Source organism: Neocloeon triangulifer, unplaced genomic scaffold (assembly GCF_031216515.1).
Source record: "Neocloeon triangulifer isolate White Clay Creek 2 clone unplaced genomic scaffold, ASM3121651v1 ptg000014l, whole genome shotgun sequence".
NCBI classification, from domain to species: domain Eukaryota; kingdom Metazoa; phylum Arthropoda; class Insecta; order Ephemeroptera; family Baetidae; genus Neocloeon; species Neocloeon triangulifer.
Window position 1 is genome coordinate 20,896,145 of NW_026775556.1, and position 24,307 is coordinate 20,920,451.

The window sequence follows — 24,307 nt, forward strand, 5'->3', positions numbered from 1 at the left end:
TTACACTTCTCTCTAACTAACAATTAGGGAGAATGTAATATATTATTTTTTGAATCGGCGCTGTGCCCTTTCAATTAGCATCACGTAAAATATTTTATATTGTTGATTATGTGGTGCAATAATTAATTATTTTTTTATTCTGTACATAAAAGTAGATAAAGATAGAAAAAAATTTTTTTTCACACATTTTATAAAATTTTATATAATATGCACACATATAGTTTTTTACGTCATGAATTATTAAAATGTGCATAATATATTTCATGTATTTCAAAATAAAAATATACAAGAAATTCAATAATTTGTTGAACTTTTTTTGTCTGAACAATATTTTCGATTCGATCTTTCAGTTTTAATTTGGAATCAATGTATTGTTAAGATATTGACTTAACTTTTCATCTCTTTTCATAAAATTTTTATAGTCAAAAGTATCTCTTTTTAAACTTTTAAATTTTTTTATATTGTTGTATTTTAACAAGAACTGATTTTCAACACTTTAATTGATAAGTCATTTTGCAATTTTTCTTTAAAACTGAAGTTATTGTGATGTTGCCTTTTTGTCTCTAAATTACAATAATGTTTCCTTCCAATAATTATAGTCTTCCATTTTATGGAAAGTATTTGCAACAATTTTTAAAATATAAACAATATAAATCGATCCTTAAAAAAATCTCCATAATTTATGCAGTTGATATTTATGATTTTGTGCTAGTTTTTAGTTTTTATTGCATCTTCACAACTAAAAAAAAGTTTAACTAGAAAATATTGCAAAATAATTTCACTGCCATTGAGATTGAAGTCAAACAGAATCCTTTATAATAACTTGTTATAATTTATGAGGGTTAAATTTGTTTGCAGGCGTAAATATTGGTAATCATTTGGGTGCGTTTTCTCTGAGGGTGCGTCTAAATAATGCTCGCGAGTGATGTTAATTGCTCGCGAATTTCGCTGTACGTTTCCATTGTTTGCCAAAGGTACGGCGAGAGAGAACCATTCACTCGCCGGGATGCCAAGCAAGTCATGTTATATGGCACTCGCTGCGCACAAACTTTTCCTCCCGCTGGAAAGCAAAGCGCGCGCGGGCCAGATGTTTTTGCTGTCGCGACCGAGAGTGAACGAACGACTCTTGTTTGGTGAATTTGAAAAGAGAGTGGACTGCTCTCGCGAACAATGAAAACAGGCATCGAATTAGAATAGCGGTGGTGCGCTGCCTGCGCCGCGGCCCATATTATACATCACGAGCTGTAGGGATAAACCTTGTGTGTGTGTTGATCGCCACCCCCTGCATGATGCTTCATGTCGAGGGGGAGCGGATTTTCAACAACAACAACGAGTGCGCGAGAGAGAGCACGGAAATTTTCAAAAGAAGAGAAAGAGGCTTTTGAATGTCGACGTGAGGGCGTGATGAAGTTGATGACGTTCTGAAATTCCAGTGCAATTAATCAGGCGTTGATTTAATTCATTCATTATTTTTTCCAGTTCATAGCTTTTAAGCGTAATGAAGAAAAAACTTCAAATAATTGCAGTTGAAAAATATAATTTCAAAATTAATAATTCAATAATTATGTCAGTAGATAATTCTGAAATACTCATCAAGAACAAATAACTTCTTTTAATTTTGAATTTAATAAGAAAATATTAATAAACACGGTAATCAATTCAGGTAAAAATTAAAAAAAAAATGGATGGAAATAATCTACTAATTTTATGTGGGTTTTTTCAACCTTTGTTTTATAATTATTGTATTCAACGTATTATTTTAGTTTCATCCTGAATTTTCTAAAAAAAAATTAATTAAAATGTCAAATAATTCATATTTTTATTCTTCTATTTAAAACTTTTGAGCCGAGAATATTATATTAGTCAAATTTAAAAAGAGAAATTTAAACATTGAAATTGAAAGTGCTTTGAATCTGCTTTTTCTCCCTTAGTTTGTTCCCCAACCGGAATCATTAATATTCCAATAATAATTACTTTGTCCCTTAATTTGGTTTCGCTTTTTTTGCTTTTGAAAATTTCCAAAGCATGAAGGCGCGTCAGCAATAAAGACAGACTTTGCTTTCCGCTCTCACATGAGCTAGGGTGGCCTCGCGCTTTGGTCGCTCGGCAGTGTGTTTACAGCGAGCGGAGGGGAAGCGGCGGCGGCGTTGGGGCCGAGAGGAGAGACGCACGCATGGGCCGCGGAGAGGAGCCGCGAGTCTCCCCGCTGCCCTCGCGTTATTTAGTTGAGCACGAGCATCGGTAGGGCCGGCGTGCGCGGTGTTTCAGTCATTTGGCGCCGCCGCTTTGTTAGCCCTCAAGGACTAAAAGTGAGATTTTTTCCCCGCGACCGGCGTCCCGTCGACCGCGTCGGGCCGATTCCGCGTGATTTGGACTTCGGTTCGCGAGTGCTTGTGTGTGTGACCTGTGGAGGATTGATACGTACATACCTGCTTGACCTACCTTCTCCGTAGCAAAGGTAATTTATACCCGACCACACACACCGGAGCAAATTCGCTCTTCGCCTTTTTTTTATTTATTTTTTTTTTATTCTCACTCGGATGCAAAAGTTTCGCCTCTGAAATTAATGAAAAGCTATGGATGAAAAAAAAGTAATAACACCGTGGGTCTGTCGAGCGTGGTGCATGGTTTACGATGATGACGACGACGAAGGAGCAGCAAATGATTTCACTTCTTCTGCTCCGAGAAGTCGGTTTTTTCTTTCTGTGCTCCGTGGAAAATAATGTTTATGTGGGCAAACTCGTTTAGAACATGAGACGCTCGTAATGAGCGCGCACATGCAGCATCGGGATAAAATCAAATATAAATCGGCCCAATTTATCCAGACCGCACAGAAATGAGAATCAGATCACCAAAATCCCTCCATCATCCCATCGCTCAGTTTTTTTTTCTCCGAATCTCATTTCCTAAATTTTTTTCCGGAGAAATTTATTTCACGGAATATATGAATCTCAATTTCCGTTCTTATATTACAGGAATGGAGAAATATTAGAGATTTGAAAAACAAAATAAGGAAAGAAAGTCTAAATTAATTTTTCTTCCAAGTATTCATTCGTTCAGGTTAATTGAGTCTTGCGAGCAGAGATTTATCCTCCGCCATGGGAGAGAATTTCGAGTGCTCACGAAATAGGAAGCAGCATCAAAACATCTGGCCCGTAATGGCTGACAACGGGGGCGGTAGATCACTTGAAAAGTTTAAACTTGATGCTCATACACAGTAAATGGCAGTAAAGCGACCGACCACTCCAAAGACGAAATTAATCTAATTAACCAAAATAAACTATTATTAATTTCATAAGTAATATTTTTTAGATGCTTTTTTGATTTTATTTTTTCGCTGTTTAAGAAGTTTTTTATTGTAAATTAAATTGAAAACTAATGCTCTGAATGCAAATGTGAATATTTCAGCTTTTTATTGTAAATCACAATTTGTTTGAAAAAAAAACTTTATTCCTTTTCTAAAAGCAGACGATTAAAATTGGAAATTATTTGAGAATTCCATTACTTTCGAAAAGCATTTTGCAAACTAGACATTTCAAAAGACACGCAATTTCATTAACTTTGAGTAAAGTTCTGCGAGGCACATATTTCACTCGCTCCACTCACTCTCATTTTTATTATTTTCACGCCTCGTTTCTCTCACTTGCGCTGAAACACACATCCGACTGCAAAAGTTCCTTTTTTTTCTCATAATATTTCCCTCGGCTGAAACGCATTTGAAAACACAAATAAATTTATCTCTCTCCTTTTTTTTTTTGGCAAAAACCGAAATCATTTTGCTTTTTCCCTCTTTCTGATGAGTGGCTGGGCAACCGATATGCTCGTACAACCCCCTTGAGACTGGACGATGCCGGCCGCTGTATTGGATATTTATTTGTCATTCGTTTTTAATTCCGGCAGATAAAAGAGCCACAGAGGCAATCGCATAAATTCCGTGTCCGCCGATAACGATCCTGCGCCGAACCATAATTTTATAAATGAAATTTATTTTTTTCGCGGTTCTTTTTCTCTCTCCACATATAATATAATGACAATAACAATTGCTGATTGTTTGCAGCGACCCTTTATGCCAACGGTAGAGTAATTTAATTAATTTTGCACAATGCCGAGAGTGCATTTAGCAAAATAATTTGATATGCCGCTTCGTTTTATATATTATGTTATATATGCATTTGTAGGCACACATAGAGCGAAATTAAATCAACCTGTGCAAACAGCGGTGCTGTTGGCGAACGGCTCTGCCGGAGCAAATTAAAAACGGCCCGACGCCGCCGCGCTCGCTCTCTTTTTAGCCCAGAGCATACGGCTCAAGTTGGTTGTGTACTTTTGCTTTCGTGGGAATTTGCTGATGCCGCCGAATTGGAGTTGGCGATTTAATTATTATTCATCGACGGCTGCCGCGCGAAATGTGGTGGCGGATTTTATTTTAAATAAAAATTGTTTTGACTCAGGCGCGCGAGAAAATTGCTTTTCTCGCAGGGCGAAAGTTATTGTGAATTTTTTCATGTTGATTAATGTCGTTGATATGTGCAAATAATTCACACGAGAATATTGAAATTCAGCTCACACGGATGTTATAATATCATAGTCTGCAGGGACTGATGCGTTGCATCCAGATATGGATAATTTAATTATTATATTAATGAATAGTCTGCCATTGTAATATATAGTACATTTGCAACCTATTTATATGCAGATATATCTGTTACCTTTTGAATAATATGCAGATGGGAATTGACTGAATTTCTCTTTCAATATTCTTGGATTTTAATCTAAAGAGCAACGAATTACAATTGTGGTCAAAATTTTAATTGAAGTAAAAAATACCACAAAATGAAAAGTTTTAAAATTCTCAATAACCGCGGCATAATTTATTTTTATCAAAAAGGGAATAATCAGAAAAGGTGTTTGTTCAAAGCGAACAAATTGATTCCTTTGTTCAGAATAACTAGCACATTTTTTAAAACCTTTAAATGTTTCCCGGATAGTTTTTATTTTTCGCCAGGTGTTTGTTTTCAATGGTAACTTGGAAATCTACCCTTCAAAACCTGGCTCAAACCAGCTGTAGAAAATTTAATTTGAATAATTAAATTTGCATTATGTAATAATTCGAGACAATGTTGTCTTGATCAATAGGCAAAAATTATTCAAAGCCAATAATAATCATTTCCTCATATTTTGCAAGTCTCCCTCAGTTTGAATACTATTTATAATTTAATGCAAATTTATGATAATGATTTTTTTCCAGAATTGACTGAATAATTAAATTTTCAATTGAAATTCTTTGCAACTCCTCATAAGTATTAAAAAACCCGCGAATCAAAAAGGCTAAAATCGCTAATGTAGTAACAGGTGCTGTAATTTTTGCAAACTTCCACTTCTAGAAAGTAAGCGAAGATGCAGAAAAATCATTAAATATCTTAAAAACATTATAAATCCGCGATTCTCTAGTAGATTTTTTTTCCAGAACGGAAAAAAGCCATTTTTTTTATCATCAAATTTTGCTCCGTTCATCGTCGGCGAATGTTCGTATAAACACAGATTGGAGTCGCTTATCACCCTATTTTGAGCCGAGAGAGGCGCGGGCGTTGCGTCACATCATTAACCGATCGCTTCCCGAGCTCGTTATCGGCGGATGGAGCGGCGAATTGCGCGATTCTCATCTGCATGGCGTTATTATTATCAGATAATTCCGCGATTCCTGCAGTCATCGGCACCGGCGGCGAAAAGAAAGAAATGAAGAAACGACCGTGAGCGCGAGTGTAATGTCGCTGGCGGCCGAGAATGGCGAGACTTGATTTGCCGCTCGGTGGGCTGGCGGACAAGTTCATGTTTCCTTTCTAGGCTGTGGTTGATCGAGAGGTCGGGCCAGGTACCTTGCTCGCTCAGGTAAAAACCGGCAGCAGCTGACACTCGAGACTAAAGAAAGAGAGGAGGAAAATATATATATACGCGACCATTATTGTTGTGTGGAGCATGAAAAGATGCACGCCGAAGTACCTCCTACACAAAAACCTCGGCAGCTTTATTATTATTATTATTTTTTTCTTTTACTCGCTGATTGAAGAAACCGTTCGCGGGAAGGGAAATCGGACGCAGATTGGCCCTGCTCCAAGGGAAGTTTGCTTACTCACCGTCTCACTTTTCCTTCTGCTTTTGATTAAGGGTTACAATAATGATGTTTTGCGGCAGATATGAAATCTTGGCGCCGCCGAAAATGTGCACTTTCTACGCGTCTCTTTGCTGAAATGCGATATCTTTGTGAAAAAGTAGAAACTCTTCTTGTATAACAATGTCAACGGGAGACTGTATCTTTTTTTATTCCATTTAATACACTCGCTCACTGTGCCGACAGAATGACGGAGTTCTTTCAAATTAAGGCGAAATCCCATCGATTTGGTGGAGGGATTTGCCGCAGCTTATATCATGAGCCTCTCCGATTTTTCATCAAATATTAAGGACTTTCCTCTTGATCCGCTCCATCTTATACTTTTTCTTTGATCAGAACACGGACAAGTTTGGGCGAAAGTTATTGGCTTTTATATTTTCTCAAGGAGAACAAAGTTGAGAGCCCCAAAGTTCGCATACAAAGTGGGCAGCAATTGATAACAAAATATATAAAACGACAAGTTCGCAACCTGGATGCGCCACAATATCTGTTTTTATTTATAGATTTGCTGAATTTTTGTACATTGAATCAAATAAAATTTGTACTAAAGGAGACAAAATGAGCCTAGTTTAAAATGAAGCTCAAATATAGAAAAATTGAAGAAATTGAATTTTTTTTCTCATTTACGAAAATCTAAAATTAGCAAAGGAAGCACTTAATTCAGTAAAATTGCGAATTCTAAAAATGAAGTCTAATTTTAAGATAAATTTCTTGTATATTTATTTAATGAGTATTTGAAAAGTAAAATCTGACCATTGTTGTATATTTTGAGGACAAAACTATTCCCTTTTACTTCTAAAAAAAAAGAGATAGGACCCATTTTAGCATCGCCAAAAAAAATCTAGATATGTTTTTTTCCTTTAACCTTTAAAGCAAAATCAATAATTTGAGAACAAATATTACTCTGTGTTTTCTTTAGAAATGAGCTGTCATTAAAAACATTGGCCCGCCCTCATCATCACATATTTTTTTGCCACTCGCGCTTTTGCGGTTTTGAAAGATGAACATAGGTTTTTTTTATTCATGCAGTCTCCAGAGATATGCGCTTCGTTCCTTCTTACAGGGGGAAGTGTTTGTCATATTAAAAAACAGTTTTGACACCCCCTCGTCGTCTTCAACAAAGCAATGAAAAATGATGATCAAATATTCAAACGCTTCGACGGCGAGGGTGTTTTGTCATCGTCCGTTGCTAAATTCGAAAGCAGAAATTCGAATTTCCGCCCATATAAAAAACAAAGCAATTTTCTTTCTGGCCGAGCCGTCCGGATATTAGGATGGCGGCTCGCTGGTGTGTCACTTGCTGGCTCGCATTGGTGTTTACGACGACGAAGAGTGAATTTTCTCTCCCCCGCGTAGACGGCGAGAGATATTCGCGCGACGTTTCGAAATCCCACTCACTCCCCTTATATAGCCCGAGTGAGAGAGAAAGCAAAGGCAAGCGGGCGAAAGAGAATAAAACGCAGGAAATTATAAGCGCTCGCAATTTGCATGCATGGCGCGCCTCGTATATTTCTCTCTCTCCACCCTCGGCGAAAGGGATGAAGGGAAAGAGAAAATTCTTTTAAAAACAAATTACCCTCTAACTGAGTGGAAAATTTATTGCCCTTTTTTTCGGGAAAGTGCGGGCATTACTTTTGACTTTCCGCCGTTTGAAATTCGCATTTCGCTGCAACAGCTTGTGCAAAAACGTGTACACGAAAAAACGCCGCGCCGAAATAAAGAGCAAAAAGAAAAACAGCAGCCATCGCAATACATATAAGAAAGGAAAAAATTGGCCCTTTGTTGGCGCGGATGCATAAATAAATTCATACACGATCTGAAAGCCATTTGTATGAAACGAGAGGGCAAAAAATACACAAAATGTTTTCTCTTTCTTCAGTGCTGACTGAGAGCGACTTGTATATTTATACGTGCGGGTGGACTTTGTCTTTCTTTCTTTAGGGGGCGAAATGAGCAGAAGTTAGTTTGTGTTCCCAGCAGCAGCAGTCTCAAGTGCACGTTCCTTTCTCGCGTGAATATCCTGTACATAATGGCCTCTTTTTCTCTCGCTGTTGCTGCCTGGAGGAGATGCGACTATTTTTGTTATAGGGGTGAAATTACAGCACACACGCAGGAAGAAACTAAATTCCCCAAACATGAATGGGATGGTCCTTTAATTGAATTGGATTTTCCGAGCAATTTGAGAAACGCTCGCGTACAAAGGAGGAAACTACTTGAAGATTTTGTATATTTTTGCTGCGTGACCTTTTAACTCACGCGAGATGGGATTCTTGATAAATTTATGAGAAAAAGAAGTTCAAAGTGGAGCTAGAATATATAAAAAATGGTTTCAAATCGAAAAGGTCAAAGTGGAGCTTTGATGTAGCCGGTCTTTGACTTACATGGGAATAATTATTATTATTGAGTCTGTGTAATTATAATTTTAGATAAAATTAATTCATGATTGAATTTAAATTTTGGCATAAAATTTGGTCAGGGTTCAATGAAGAAAGAAAAATTCAAACTGAACTTATTTATTAGTGACATTTACTAGAGGTTTTTAAGTTGTATCTTCAAACATTTCAAATTTAATAAAAAAATCTGTTCTAGTAGCGCCATTAATAAAATTAAATGATCATTTCAATTATTAATTTAATCAATAAAACGATTTAAAAAAATCACTCCGCAAGACTGTTTACAAAATAAGTTCTTTTTTTAAACGCTCTTAGTTTTATTCCAAAATTAATATTTACAAAATTTTTCATTCCGATTAACGTCCATTGAGAATCAAAATGCACCTTTTTCAGATTTTTATTTTGTAATCTTCAAGTCTTGATTTTAAACTTCTGGGCTATTTCAAATTGCTTTGCTATAAAGGATTATTGTGTGAATATTTTCCCCTGCCCAAGACTTTTTCAAATGACTTTTCACCAACCTAAAAAACGCCATAAAAAGGCCAAATCCACTCTGCAAAAGACGTTCCCAATTGTAACAGTCTGTTCAAAACGGCGCACAATTGACGAGCACCCTTTGCTTTTTTAATGCAATTCCCAATCGATGTCTCTCTCTCAGCGTGTGTGTTTTGTCCCCCGAATTTTTTTTCCATCCATCAGCCAGCCGCAAAAACCGCTCACCTTGATTTTCTGCGGTCGTATTTTCTCTTTCCCAGCCGAGCGTGTGTGTTTATCCAGCGGCAGCTCCCATTCTACCCTCGCAACAATGCATTTTCGCCTCCCGTTCGCCAACGGTCTCTTGTCCATCTGCCAAATTAACTTCTCAACATGGACAAGCGCGCCTCATAATTTACCTGCTGGGACTCGACCCTGTCATGCCGGGCGTTTTACAACCCCCGAGGACCAAATAAATTTCCGCTCGCACCGACCCCATTTTTTTCCTCCCTCTCTCCAAAGTACATAAAACCGAACGAAAAACAGTTCTGTGCTCGGGTTATGATTTATTATCAGTCGGGACAAGACTCTCATTTTGATGGCCAAAAACAAAACAATATCCACGGAGGATAAAAATTGTGTAGAATTTTCGGCCTTTCCCTTATATTGCCATACGTCAGGTAAATGTAAGGGTTAGACCGCAGCGAGATGATGTAGCAGTGCAGCAGCCCTTCCTCGGCCGGCTCGTCAAGAATTTCTCAGCCCCGGGATGTTTTGGCCTGCATTGCTCGCGAGCAGCGCACACGCAAACAAATTCTTATCCCCTTGAGCGGAGGCAGCTATTTATGGATGGTCCAGAGCTTTTGTCTTTCGCAGACGAGAAAAGGAATGGATGCAATCTCGATCCAGCCTCTTCTGAACGAACACACAGAATAAGGAATAGGAAGAGAAATATAACTTAAACGCACAACGTGCGCGTATTTTCTGTGGAAAAAGAGGAAAGTCGAGCGAGAAAAATTGTTATTGCGCCTGAAGCTATTTGTAAAGAGACTCTACGACATATAGGCGGCGCTTTTGAGAAGGCTGTGCTGTTTTTTTTTCTGAAGTGTAAATATAAAATAATTTATTTAATATTATATGATTTAAAATTTATTATATATGAGATTTTCAAAGTTTTAATTTGTAAATTTAATGCATGCTGAAAACAGCCTTTTCCATTTTTTGGGGTGATTATTTATTTTAATCATTAATTGGTTAGTCTTACAATTTAATATTATTTTTTTTTTTTGGAAGCAACTTGTTTATTAATTATTAATCACAAGCTTTTTATAAAGTAAACTTTTGTATGTAGCTCAGTTTTTGATATTTATGCAATTACAGTGCGTTACTTACATTTATTTATACAACATTGACTATTATTTATCTCTAGTGTTATCTTCAATTTATTTTTATAATTTGATATAAAATATTTGGCAATGTTTGCATTGCACTTAATTAATTTGAATTGTAGACTATTAACTGCTCAAATTTATATGAATATGCTGATAAATTCAGTTTCCTGAAAAGAATTGTAATCAATTTAACATATATATCATCAGTTCCAAAAACTGCATTATCATTATATCTTCCAAAATTTGACAAGCGGCGAAAAAATTTGCTATAGAACTTGAAAAATTCATAGGAAACTCAAAATTTGCTCTTGTTGACGTCCGATATAAATTTCACGATTTAATCAGTTTTCAAATCAAATAAAAAATGTGAAACGGATATGACATTTATTTCTGCACTGATTGCAAGAGAGCATGTAATGGACCGTGGTAGATTTTGCACTGACCAATATGCATCCCACGCGATTGCCGCCGCGCGAGTGCCAATCAAGCGACGGATAGTGCATCGTCAATTCCCCGGCCGGAACTTGATCATTCCCGCGCTTCCCAGGGAGTGTCTGGCTGGCTCGACCGCTGAATAATAAAACAAGTAATTAATGAATCTGTTCGCGCGTGCCGGTCAAACTGGGAGGATCCTGCGCCGCATATCCGAAGTCGCTCCCTGCAAGACTAATTAGTGCGGCCCCTAATCAAATAATTAGTTCCGCCCTGGTCCGCGCGCTGATCCATTAATTCCACACGCGCGCAACTTTTGCCCTCGGAAAAGCGACGGCAGAAATCATTAGGTGAAAAGGCGCAAGGTATAAAAAAAAGAGAAAGAAAAGGAGCTTCTCTAATTACGGGGCAAATCGGCGACCGGACGAAAAAAGCCCAAGAGAAAATGAAAGGGAAGCGCCGGAAAGGCTGCAGAAGCTGGTCAGCTCTGAAATGACCTGCAGGTGCGGCTTCTTGTTTCGGATAACGGGGAGGCAATTTGCTCCGGAGGGGGGTGTCAAGTGCCATAAAAGGCCGAAAACCGGCAGCTTTTATTGCTGATTCGTATTAGCATCAAAAGTTTTCGTCGTTAAACACCAGCAGCCGGGCTGCAGCATTTTTGGAAAGGTCGCCCTGTCTATGCAGAAAAAGTTCACAAACAAAAAACCTGAAAAATTTCCAAGTGTAAAAAAGTTATATTAACAAACTTAAAAATATACGAATTAACTTTTGTTACATTTTTGGGGCTGCATGAATTAAAAAAATTGAAAATGCTCGTTCCAGGTTTTTTCCGCAGAAATATTTAAATTTGGAAAGGAATTGTACTTTTTATTTTTTTTAAATAATTTTACATGAACTACGTTTTTGAATGCTTAAATTTTCTTTCTAACATGGCTTTATATGGAAATTTTAATTTAACATCTGAAAAATTAATATTACTTGAAATCAACCCGTTTCATATAAATGAAAGTTTAAAAAATTCTACGTCATATCACCCAAATTAATTAATAAGTTAAAATAATAAAACTGAACTCTGCTTCAAATTTTATAACAACAGGATTCAAATTCAGACTAATGAATAATTAAAATATGCATTACTTTTTTCACTTTAAATGTTTAAATTAAATTCAATTAAAAAAATTATATTTCAATGAAGAAAAATGTTACCATAAATCAAATTTTGAAGTTTATTTTATTTAGGATCAACATTGGCGTCCCTCGTCAGACATCCCTCAAAATGCCATTTGCATTTCCGCAGCGGCGTGCCTTTTCACCCCTACACGTCGTTTATTGCCTGAGTCGATTGCAAAGTTGCTCAATGCGCCGGCTCACTTGAATTCATTTCACACATTACGCTGACGTTTAGCACCTCTTTCTATTTGAAAAATTACACGTGCGCGCTCAAATTCAAAAGTCGAGCGAATAAAAGTCGAGCAAAGTTTTTCATCAACGAGATTGCTCGCTCGCCTCTCTCGCACAAATTCCGCCAACGATGTTGTGGTTGGGGGCTAATTAATTGCGGCGCCTCCCGAAAATCATTTCCCTTGCGACGCCCGGGGCTGTGAAATTTACGCCTCGAAAGAAGAAGCGTTTCCCCGTGACAGAAACGCGTCACCCTTCGCCCGATAAGACGGGTGGCAGTCGATAAAAAGTAAAAAAAAAAGAAAAAGACACCAGGGGACGGACGCCTTATTCCAGACGAGAGATATCGCTCAGGGAGAAGTCATTTCTCGTTCTCTTCTCGGGAGCATCCGAGAGAATTTTACAAGCCGCTGCGTCTGGAAATTAAAAATCAGTTTACTCTCTATAAATAGAGATCGGTTTTGCTGGCGTCGGTGCACATAATCTCGTCACCAGCGCTATATCGATTTTTGCACCATTCCGGCGTATTAGTATATTCTGCTCTCGTTTTGTTTGTTTCTGGTGAAGTGGAAGAGATGATGGCACAATTTCCACGTCGTCTCGCGCATTTCGAAATGTTCATTCAAATGTTGCTAAACTTGAATGAACATCTTGAGGCAGCGATAAGTAGACAGATTTAAGTCGGAAAGTCAAATTTATTAATTTTTCAAAAGAGCTGCAGAAATCAAGTGACAATTTCTTTTTATTAAACCTTCTGCTCAAATTATTTAAAAGAAGGAACAAAGTTAATTTGGCCTAATCAAGTTAAAATCCAATCAGTGAAATTGCTAAATGCTTTTTCAACGTATAAATTAATTTTTCCAAGTCTTTTGCGTGTTTGAAGTTGAATGAAGCAGCTTATGATGTCAATATTTGAGGGGGAAAATATAATTTCATGATATTTAAATAATTATTTTCAAAATAACGGTCACTTTGATTTAAAGATTCAATGTTTTTCCCGGTAAAATAAATATTGATTGAAGTTTTAATGAGAAGTTTGTATAAACTCGCAGTGCTCATTAAAATTCTGCAATTAAGAATTTGTTTTATGAATCTGAAAGGTCATTATAAAAGCAATTATTTTGTGTGTGAATAATTAATAACTAAGACATCATAAATTATACATGAATAAAATTCACAAAGGTCCAATATTTGAAATTTTTTTGGAGAAAATTAAAAAAGATCAAAGAACTCTCCTCCAATTAAATTTTACCTTCCGTATAATTAACAAAAATGTGAGTTAATTAAATTACTGCTTTTGATGCGATAACCATTCAAATGAAATTTTAATTTCCCAATTTTCTGGGCTTCAATATGAATTTTGAAGAAGTTATTATGTCATGCCTACCGAACTGGATCTGTCTGGTCCTGGAAGCTGTAAATTAGGCGCGTCACGTTAATAACAAACAATTTTTCTCAGCAGACGGCCGAGTGAGCACATCCGGTGTGTGTCGGTGCGTTGTGTTTGTATCTGAATTGCTGCTCTTTTATGCTCTCAAGCCTGCGCTCGCGAACTTTTGACCCTTCATCTGTCGGGATCGCCTCTTAAATATGCTCGACGCTTGTTTGGCTTCAGCGTGGCCCTTTCATGCAACGCACACTCGGAATCCGACTATGCGTTTGATTAATTCATTTCCTTTGAGAGAGACGAAAAAAAGCAGGCCCTTTGCGGGTTGCCTATCCATATTAAAAAGGGAAATGAAAATTCGCCCAGGTGCAGCTCGTTCGCTTTAATTAAATTGACTGCCTTTTGCCAGACCAGGGAATTATTATTATTATTCGCGTCCGTCCCACGTGCTCGCAAGAGTGATTCTTGTCAAGTTTGTCTGCAACCAAGTGAACGAGAATGAAGGTTTGCGCCCAAAACGGGCTCTGTTTGCCACTTTCATGAGTGAGCGAGTTTAATGCGCGTGGTGCCGTTTTATTTGGGTTCTCTCTTGGCCATTTGACGGACGGCTGGACTGAACGTTCCCTTTATGTAATCTGGAACACCAGCAGCATTCGCGGTTTTATCCGTCGAAGCAGCAAATGAACTTCATCACGCCGCCGAGAGCTGATTAGTTATTCAATTCTCGCGCTACGCTGAACTTCTTATTCGCCGTTCAAGTTAATGAGTGGAGGTTTGAGAGCGACGGAAATTTAGTTAAATCGAGTGCGAAATTTTGTTTCGGGCCATTGTCTGCAAAGTTTCCGAGGCGTGGCAAAGGGGAAGCCAAATTAATTGGTTATTCATCCGCAAATTGAATGGAATTTCAAAGATGTTGGCCAAATAAGATTAAGTTGAAACCAAATTCCAAAGTGCTAATTTTTTATCACCTGAATTATTCCTTCAATCTTTTTATATAAAAATTTGGAAGCAAAATTGATTAAATATAATCAAATTTTAATTCATAATAGGACTAATGAAAATTAATTTTAACAGGGAAATCATGAATTGAACAAAAAAATATTAATCCCACTACTAAAAAGAGTCAGGATAAAATTGCATTTTCTTAAATTAAATGGCCAAATTAAACAGTACCTTTTTTATTCTGCCGTTTCATTATTAAAAAATTTGCCATTTATGTAATATAGCTCCCTTGAAAGTAAGAAAATAATTGTTACAAAGGTTTAACTCTTTTAATTTGGACGAAACGACAGAAATAAAAGGACCTCGTAAACGTTTCTTGCTAATCTTTCTTACGTACACACAAAATTATCGACCCGGCGTGCACGTACACGACCAGTCTGAAATGCCTGAGCACCAATTAAAAGACTCTCTCTCAGTCAGACCTGGCCCGTTCTTTTTTAACGACTTCCGAGAAGCAAAATCAATATTCGCCGTACTCTATTTATATGTGTACACTTTGCCAGAAATCCGTCCGTGTGTGTTTGTCCTTCTTCTGAATTGTGGGGACAAAGCCGTTCAATAATCGAGCTGCTGGACGACCCAGAGCAGACAATACTCGGCCGCCACAATTCTGCCAAGCGAAAATCGCAGCAGCGAGACGCACCCTCTTGCGAATTATTAATGCTCCGGCGGACAGCGACGGCTTTCGCCTGATATGCGATTCCCGCATTTCAAGCATAAATGTCAGATTAGACGTCAGGCGGGATGTTTCCGCTTTTCGAGTCGACGTTCAGCAACAAGGACGGGTCGAAAAGCGGAAAAATATTCTCATTTTATTTGAAAATATAAATAGGAAAATTAATAATGTACTAAAAGCACGGGGCATATCACAATGGAAAGGTCTTTACGGTTTGTGTACCCAGCATTTTGCAATTTGCTCGGGTATATTTTTTTTAGCCATCGGTGAGAGTACAAATTTATCTTGCGCTACCTGAAAAGGCCAGGAGAGAATTTTTCTCTGGGATAGAGCTTTGCTGCTGGGAGCGCTTTCGGCCGGCGCACAATGGAAGATGTGATGACTACTTCGTCGTCACAAAGGCAGAGACCATTCTACGGGCATTAATCATTTCTCTCGTGCTGCATGGAAGCAGCACCAGCGCCTATTCAAATCTAGACTCGAGAATCGTCACGGCTCTATTATATTTACAACACAACTCCCCGCGCTTGTTCTCTCTCTCTATTTTAACGAGATTTTCGTGGAGTAATTTTAATGGAGTTTTATTAAGATGGATGTAAAACACAGTTAGGAATGTAAAGTCATCCTCAGCACACTTTTATTTCTCTATTATTTGCTCTCGCTACGCGCATTAAGCCGGAGAAGATTGTTCGGATTTTCTTGATTACCGTCCATTTCAACAAGAAATATAATGGAAATGACCATCAAATATTTCCCTGCATTAAAAGCTCGTGTTTTAAGTCTTTATATTCTATTCAACGTGTACTGCTCTGTCTGTTTATTTTTTATATTTCCTGGACATGAAAAATTGAGAGGATATAAAATGAGGAAATTTACGGCAAACAAATAAAAAAAGGCCTTTCTTTAAAGAGGTGCAGACTGAATAAGCATCTTCGTTTAATGAAAAAAAAAAATAATAATATCTACTATCTAATTTAAAATAAATACATAAATTATAAATAAATAAAAATTCATCTGAAAAATTATTAGGAATTATCTTTTTAATTAACTTAACAATTTTAATTGAATCAACTTAATGTTTTTTAACTTTTTGTTTCAGATTGAAACCATGGGCGAGAGTTGTTCCGTAAGCTGAGGCGGTCGCTCATCGCAGCGCAAATGGCGCGTACGCAGAGTAGCGCCAGGGCATTGCTGGCCACCAGCCTGCTGGTGTTGTTGCACCAGGTGCTAGCCCAGAAGCCCACCTTCGACCCAGAGGGCCCGCCGGAAGGAACAACGCAGACCGACGGGCCCGAGCTGCACTTCAGCAGCTCATTTTACAACGTCAGCATCCCCGAGAATCCAGTAGGAAAAGTCTACGTGACCCCTACCGAAAAAATGGGCGTCTTCCGGATACCGGGCTTTGACGTGCGTTACAAAATTGTCGAAGGCGACAAGGACAAGTTCTTCAAGGCGGAAGAACGAGAGGTTGGTGACTTTTGCTTCCTGCTAATTCGTGCCAGGACGGGCACAAGAGACGTTCTCAACAGGGAGCGGAAGGACAAGTTCAACCTCAAAATCAAGGCGATGGCGCGGAGGTCGTCAAAAGAGTCACCGGCGGCTCTCGACTACTCTGACGTCAGCGCCCCCAGTGAGCTGGAGGCTGAAGTGATGGTGCGGGTCACGGTGCTGGACACAAACGACCTCAACCCGCTCTTCTACCCGACTGATTACGAGGAGACCGTCCTTGAGGATACTCCTCTGCACAAGAGCATCCTCCGGGTGACGGCCGACGACGCCGACATCGGCCTCAACGGCGAGATCTACTACAGTTTTATGGAAAACACGCACCAGTTTGCAATTCACCCAATGACAGGCGTCGTGACCCTGACTCGACCCCTGAGGTACAACGAGAAGGCAACGCACGAGCTGACAGTGCTCGCCAGGGACAGGAGCACCCTCCTCTTCCACCCTGGCAAATCGAATCCCAGCACCGCTCGCCTGAAAATCCACGTACGCCCTGTCAACCTTCACAGCCCTGAGATTACGGTGCACAGCTTACAGGAGGTTTTCGAGCAATCCACGAACGCCCACACCTATGCCCTAGTCAAGGTCAACGACCGAGACAAAGGTGTCCATGGAGAAATTGAATCTTTAGAAATCGTGGATGGAGACCCTGATGGCCACTTCAGAGTGCGAGAAACGGAGCAGAAAAATGAGTTCCGGATTGAGTTGTTGGGCTTGCTGGACCGAGAGCATTCACCCAAAGGGTACAACCTGACCCTGAAGGCATCTGACAAAGGCATCCCTCAGAGACACAGCTACAAGAACGTTCCAGTGCACATTTCGGACATCAACGACAACTCGCCCATCTTCAGCAAGGAGATTTATGAAGTAGAGGTGCCAGAGTCAGCGCCCATCAACTACCAAATTATCAGGCTGAAGGTCAATGACATCGACCAGGGCAAGAATGCGAAGGTCCTGCTGCAGATTGTTGGCGGAAATGAAGGTGGCGAGTTCAGCATCAACCCAAAAACAGGAATGCTATACACGTCTAAGCTTTTGGATACTGAGACTAAATCTTCGTACGCTTTGACAGTGTCTGCCATCGACAGCGGGCGAGCCGGAGTACGCAAGCAGTCGTCGGCAAAGGTCAAGATCATCATCCAGGACACGAATGACAATGACCCGTTGTTTGAAAGCAGCGACATTGATTATGAAATGAATGAAAATGAGCCGGCTGGATCTTCGGTGACCAAAGTTCTGGCGCGGGATAGAGACTCCGGTGAAAATGCTTACATTTCATACAGCATCGTCAACTTGAACCCTGTTCCGTTTGAAATTGACCACTTTTCTGGAGTCATCAGGACGACGCAGGTGCTAGACTACGAGTCTATGCGTCGAGAATATCTGTTGAGAATTAGGGCGTCTGATTGGGGCCAACCCTTTCGCCGTCAAACAGAGATGCAGCTGCACATTCGCATCAAGGACATCAACGACAACAGACCCCAGTTTGAGAAAGTCTCCTGCACAGGGAGGGTGTCCCGCTTTGTGCCCATTGGCACTGAAATCATCACGTTCTCCGCCATTGACTTTGACGCTGGAAATATCATCACCTACAGAATCGTCTCTGGAAACGAAGACAACTGCTTCGCCCTTGACTCTACTTCTGGAACTCTGACCGTGACCTGTGACCTCACTGACCTCAGAACAGATGAAAGAACTATCAATGTGACAGCCACAGATGGTCTCAATTTCGCCGACGTCACTTTTGTAAAAATGCAGCTTCTTAATTCCAAGCCGAGCCACCAAATGCTGAGCGATGCTGAGGCTGCTTTTGACTGCTGGGACACAGGAGTGGCTCGCAGACTGACAGAAGTTTTAGCCTCCGCTGAAAAGAACAACGCTCCTGGCCAAGAGGAGGTTTTTGCCATGATGCCAAGTCGTTACGGTGACAACGTCCACTCTCCAGAATTCCTCGACTTTCCAACACAACTTCAGATCAACGAGTCAACTGCCTTGAACACCGTCATTGCTACCCTGAAGGCCAGAGATCGTGACCTTGGCTACAACGGAAAGATGATTTTTGGAATCTCCAATGGTGACGTTGACTCGGCCTTCAACTTGAATTTGGAAACTGGAGAGTTGAAAGTCGTCGGTTACTTGGACAGGGAGCTGGAGTCCGAGTACTTCCTGAACGTGACTGTCTATGACCTTGGAAAGCCACAGAAGAGCGCTTCCAGAGTGTTGCCAATCACCATTCTGGACATCAACGACAACGCGCCGAAGTTTGAGAAAACCCTGGCCAGCTTCAAAGTGTCCGAAAACGCGAAAAACGGCACAATCATCATGACCTTGAACGCTACTGATATCGACGAGGGTGAAAATTCAAAGGTGGTGTACAATTTGGAGACCGACACCAAGGATTTCTCAGTCCACCCCGTCAGCGGAGCCGTAAGTGTTGCTGGAAAACTCGACAGGGAGCGCCAGAGCACTTACGAATTGAAAATCAGGGCCAGCGACAGCTCAAAAACGAGGCCTCTTAGTTCTTTTGCATTGGTCAGGGTAGCTGTTGATGACGTAAATGACAATGCACCGAAGTTTTCTCTGGACCATTACTCGATAAAGGTGCGCGAGGACATACCAACTGAGACAGTCGTTGCCTTCATCAATGCCGTTGACCCAGATCTTGGCCAGGGAGGAGAGGTAAGAGGATCAATTTATTCAGTTATTTTTAAAATATTGGAAAATTTGAAAAGTTCAATTTAACTTAATTAATTAATATATCCTTATTTTTATCCACTATTAAAGTATTAAATATAACTTTGGATAATTATTATACTTAATTTTATGATACTTGATATTTTACAAATTTTCTTTCATTCTGTTCAATATTTTTTTGTGTAATCTAAAATAAAATTCAATTATGTAAAATTTAGCAGTTTGGATCACACAATTAATAGAAAGGTTTCTCAAATAATATTATTTGTGAAACCTTTCTTATTACATAATATTTTTAATATTGTATCGAAATAAAAATGAGGGTCTTTTACTTTTACATACATTTTTAAACGCTTTAAAACTTGAATTATTAATTTTTACTTTTTTGCAACTGTTGCAGGTGAAATACTCACTTGTGCCCGGCCCAGACACGTCGTCCTCGTTCAGCATCGACAAGAACACTGGCACCCTGCGGCTGACGCAGCCGCTGGACTTCGAGGAGCGCCAACTGCACTCGCTTGTGATCAGGGCGAGGGACAAAGGCACGCCGTCGCTCTCCTCGGAGGCCACGCTGCAGGTGGAAGTGGTTGACGTGAACGAAAATCTGCACCCGCCGCAGTTCAGTGATTTTGTTGTGTCGGTCGCCGTGGCCGAGAACCAGCCGCCCGGCGCCCACGTGGCGCAGGTGGTGGCCACGGACAAAGATCCGCCCGGTGACGACAGCAGGATTAGCTACTCGATTCGCGGCGGCGACGGCGTTGGACTCTTCGCCATCGATAATCAAGGTAGGACTAAATTTCTTTTATTCGCGCAAATTCCAAAATAATCGAAAATTAGTTTAGATAAAAGCGGTATTTTTGAGAAAGGAATGCATTTTTCGCGTTATTAATTTTTATATTTTTAAATATGTTCAAAATATTTTTTTTTTAAATTTACTAGAAAATTCAGAGCTTTAAGAATTACTTTAAATTAATTAAAATCAGCAGTAGTAATTAATTTTTAAGAGGAATAACAAATTATAAAAATTACATTTGATTCACTATCTTGAAAAGCCGAATCATTTTGACGAAGATCAACCTGAAACGAATATAAATTTTGAGAAGGACTCCTTTTTGCCCAATTTTCCTTCGCCCATGACAAACAGCCTGAACGTCGCGTCGACAAGTCAAGTGCCCATTTCGAATCTTGTTTTCCTTATATTCGTTTGCTGCGTCTCTCGTTCTCTCGTAAAACGCGACTTGATCTTTCCACGTTCCGCGTAGTCCACAACAATAAGCATTCAGCTCGCATTCCGCCAACGAGTTTGGGACCGGCTGCTCGTTTTTCTCTGTTACATACAGACCAAATGACCCGATGTTTCGGACCACTTGAATAGAATATTCTCGTGGATACGTTTTATTTTTATTTTCGGTGGCCCGGCCGATGAGTATTGCGCATACAAAACAGGCAGGCCGTGCAATAAAATTCACGTCAGAAAGATGAAGGGCGCCGGCAGCAGCTTGCCGGGTGCATTATTCAACCGCAAAAACATCTCGTGCGGTTACGGCGCGAGTGAAAAATGAAAAAGCCAAATGCAAGACAAAGCTCCTGAGCCGTAATGGGGCGGCGTTTGAATTTTTTACACGGGCTCTTAGCACGGACGAGCGGAGAAAACAAGAGTCGAGGCTCATTTCGCTGCGAATCTCGGCCGCTGTTTCCCTTGATTGTTTGCCTAATGCATTATTTATGGGGGCTAGACACAGCAGAGCGAGAGTGAAAGGGAAAGATAACTGCAAACAAGAGATTTAGCCCTCGGCTGCAAAATGTTTTCAAAAAGAATTAAGCCGTATTTCTCCGAGGGCTCTTTACCCTTCTCAAAACAGAAGCTGGCATTGCTTTAAATCGCAAAGTCCTTAAATTTGCATAAGCAAAATACACTCGTATGTTTTGAAATATTCACAGAAATTCATAATTTATTTGTTTTCTAAATGAAAAATTAGTATAAAGAAATCCCAGACAATAACGAAAGACTTTCTCTCTTTGTAGAAATTTACAAAATTAATTTTAATCTAACAGATTTAAGAATTGCACAAACTTTTGTAAAATTCAGTATTGTATCGGAATCCAAAAGTAATTTAAATTATTGTAACTTAAGACTTATTAAATTTGCTTAACTTATAATTTAGGTGATTTGAGCTAACAAGGAACACCAGGAATTACTTAATTTATTTACACATTCTTGTCTTTAAACAATATTTATTTTTGTTATCGTCAATTTTCCGGGAAGAAAATAACAAGATCCTAATTCTGCCCCTAAAAATTTTTTTCTATTCTTTCCCTCTTTTGTGGTAAAATATTTCTAAAATGAGACCACTTTAAAATTTATCTGATAAATTGAATTTTTGCATACTTTTTATACCAAAGAGCACCAAAAAGAACTCAAGTCATCCAAAACACAATTTGCAACCAGAAGAAGAAAAAGCGACATTTTCTTTCAATTTCCTCATACTTTGTTGCTGCAAACTGGAGTTACTCGAGAGACACACAAGAGCAAACGTCGCCGGCTCCTGAGGCTGTGCAGAATCAGCTGGTGAATAACGAGCTCTAATTTCACCCGAAGCAGCTCGGAAGAACACAGATGAGTCTCTTTGTGTGGCTCCGGCGGCTGATCTGAAGTTGCGCCAAAGTTGAGCTCTCGTCCCATGGCGAAAAGCGGCGAAATGATGGATGGCGTGTAATGTATTGTGCGCTGCAATTATCAGCCACATTGTTTTGAGAGAGGCCAAAGTCGGGTGTGACGCATCCCCCGGCAGCGGGGTCGGTCAGCGGCGAAAGTAGCAGCTGAGCAATCCTTTATTGCTGCCCAGGGGGAGGAATCTAATATTGTCCGCCGCCGCCACCGCACGAGACGCAAATTACAATTTGCTGCCGGCCACGCAACAAACAGCCGCCGCCGCTCCGAGCTCACACACAATGTACGTACGTACGTCGTACATACGCCCGCGCGATGTTTTAATGAATTTTCCGCGTGCAAACCAGAATGTAATTTAATGTATTCATCACGCATGCCACTCAGCGAAAGTTGCTCGGTCACACACTTTTTTCCCGCAGTAATGAATTTAGGCGTTAATTATTTATGTTGATAATTGTATGCGTAGATTTCAATTTACTTCAGCAATGGACTTTTTTATAAAAAATTAATTTCATTGTCATTTTGCAATTTAAATAAAAATGTCCCATAAAGGCTGTTTTTTAATTTGAAGAAAAAAAATCGTTTATATTCTTCTGTATTTTTAACAAAACGTCAAAATTCGCCTTAATTTTTGGAAGGATATTAAAAAGAGACTTTATATCACAAGTTTCACCATTTTCAAAGATAACATGTCTATATTTTATTTGATTTTGTTCAACACTTTACAATAATTAGCCCCAATTTCGACGGCTAAAGCTGTTCACCTGCTGTTGACATTTGTATGTGGAACGAAGTGCTGCTGTAAACTCGATTGAATTGAGTTAATTAAGCTTGGCATGAGACTTGACAAATTGGACCTGCGGGAAGCCTAAACTCAAAAAGCCACATATTTTGGGATCAAAAGTCTCTCAAAGAGCAACTAATGATGGAGGAATTTGTAAGAGAACTTTTATCTCCATGGAAACAATTTTATAATTGCAATTTATCCCTCAAGTTAAAAAACTCATTACCATTTTCTTAAGAAATGTTGATTGAAAATTGTGCATGATTGAAAGCCTTCATGCAAATTAAAACTTTCATTAGTAGTTTCAAAGAAAAACTACTTCTTGAATAATTCGCCATTTGATCGAAAATGCTCTCGCAGAGCCTGGATTTCCACGTTGGGCTTTCTATTAGATAAAACTTCTCCGGAAAGCCATCAGCGAAGTAGGAGCAAAGCTTTACTTGAGAGTGAAGACAAACTCGATAAAACAGGTGCTCGGCCAGATAATTTGCAGCCGAGCATCTTAAACTCACTTTTCAGCTTTGCCACCCACGCAAATTAGTCTGGCAGCGTCGCCGGAATTAATTCCATCCTTCATTCATGGGCCGGTCGGTCTATCGTGCAAACAGCACAGGTACATGATTGTGGGGCCCAGAGAGATTCAGTCTCGTGATTTGTTTGGCAAACATCTGGTAAGTCAACACGTGAAAGAGTAGAGTCTTGGGATACCAAATTTAAGCGGCTTTTGCGCGCAAACACTCGAGTACACTGTATATGCTCGCCAAACATAGACTTTCGCGAAAACCAACCAACTCTATGGACGAGGTGGGTGGGTGCCTTGTTTGTCCAAGTTTTGCTCTGCCGAGCCTGCGCTGAGTAATTAAAGCCGAACGTTAACATTGGGGACCGTAAGTTTTTTGTGAAAGCAAACTGGCCTCCAGATTCTGGCAAATATCATTTTGGTACGTAAATGATCAATCAAATTATTTTGTTTGAAGAAGTTGACACTCGAGGAGATGATCATGGAAATAAAGATTCGGGCTTTTTCAAATTATTAGCTCAAAAAAAGCTTAAAATACGTGGAATGTTTTTGTTTTCAAGTTTTTTCAAAATGGTAATTATAATTTTGATTAAATTTGCTTTTAATTGTTGGAATTACAGTTAATTTATAGGAAATGTTGCAAAATACGGGAAATTAGTGGATGAAACTGAAAAGATTTTTCAGATTTAGAATCATTTTTTGAATATAAATTATATCTTTGGTTCCTTGATTCAAAATTTTGAATCAATTAAACGCTTCAACCTAAATAGGCTGAAAAGTGTGAAAGCAAAATAAATTTTCTGCTCA

The 24,307-nt window shown here is 39.3% G+C and overlaps 1 protein-coding gene across 5 annotated transcripts in view; it reads left to right on the forward strand.

Moving 5' to 3' along the window:
* Positions 1-2,236: 2,236 nt before the first annotated feature.
* LOC132201559 (fat-like cadherin-related tumor suppressor homolog) overlaps positions 2,237-24,307 on the forward strand; it is a 110,069-nt gene continuing 87,998 nt past the window's right edge. For all 5 annotated transcript variants that reach the window (XM_059627790.1, XM_059627793.1, XM_059627791.1 and 2 more), the window contains exons 1-3: positions 2,237-2,458; positions 16,425-19,510; positions 19,926-20,310. In XM_059627790.1, coding sequence (XP_059483773.1) covers positions 16,484-19,510; positions 19,926-20,310 — 3,412 coding nt within the window. In that variant the 5' untranslated portion in view covers positions 2,237-2,458; positions 16,425-16,483. The remainder of the gene's footprint in view (positions 2,459-16,424; positions 19,511-19,925; positions 20,311-24,307) is intronic.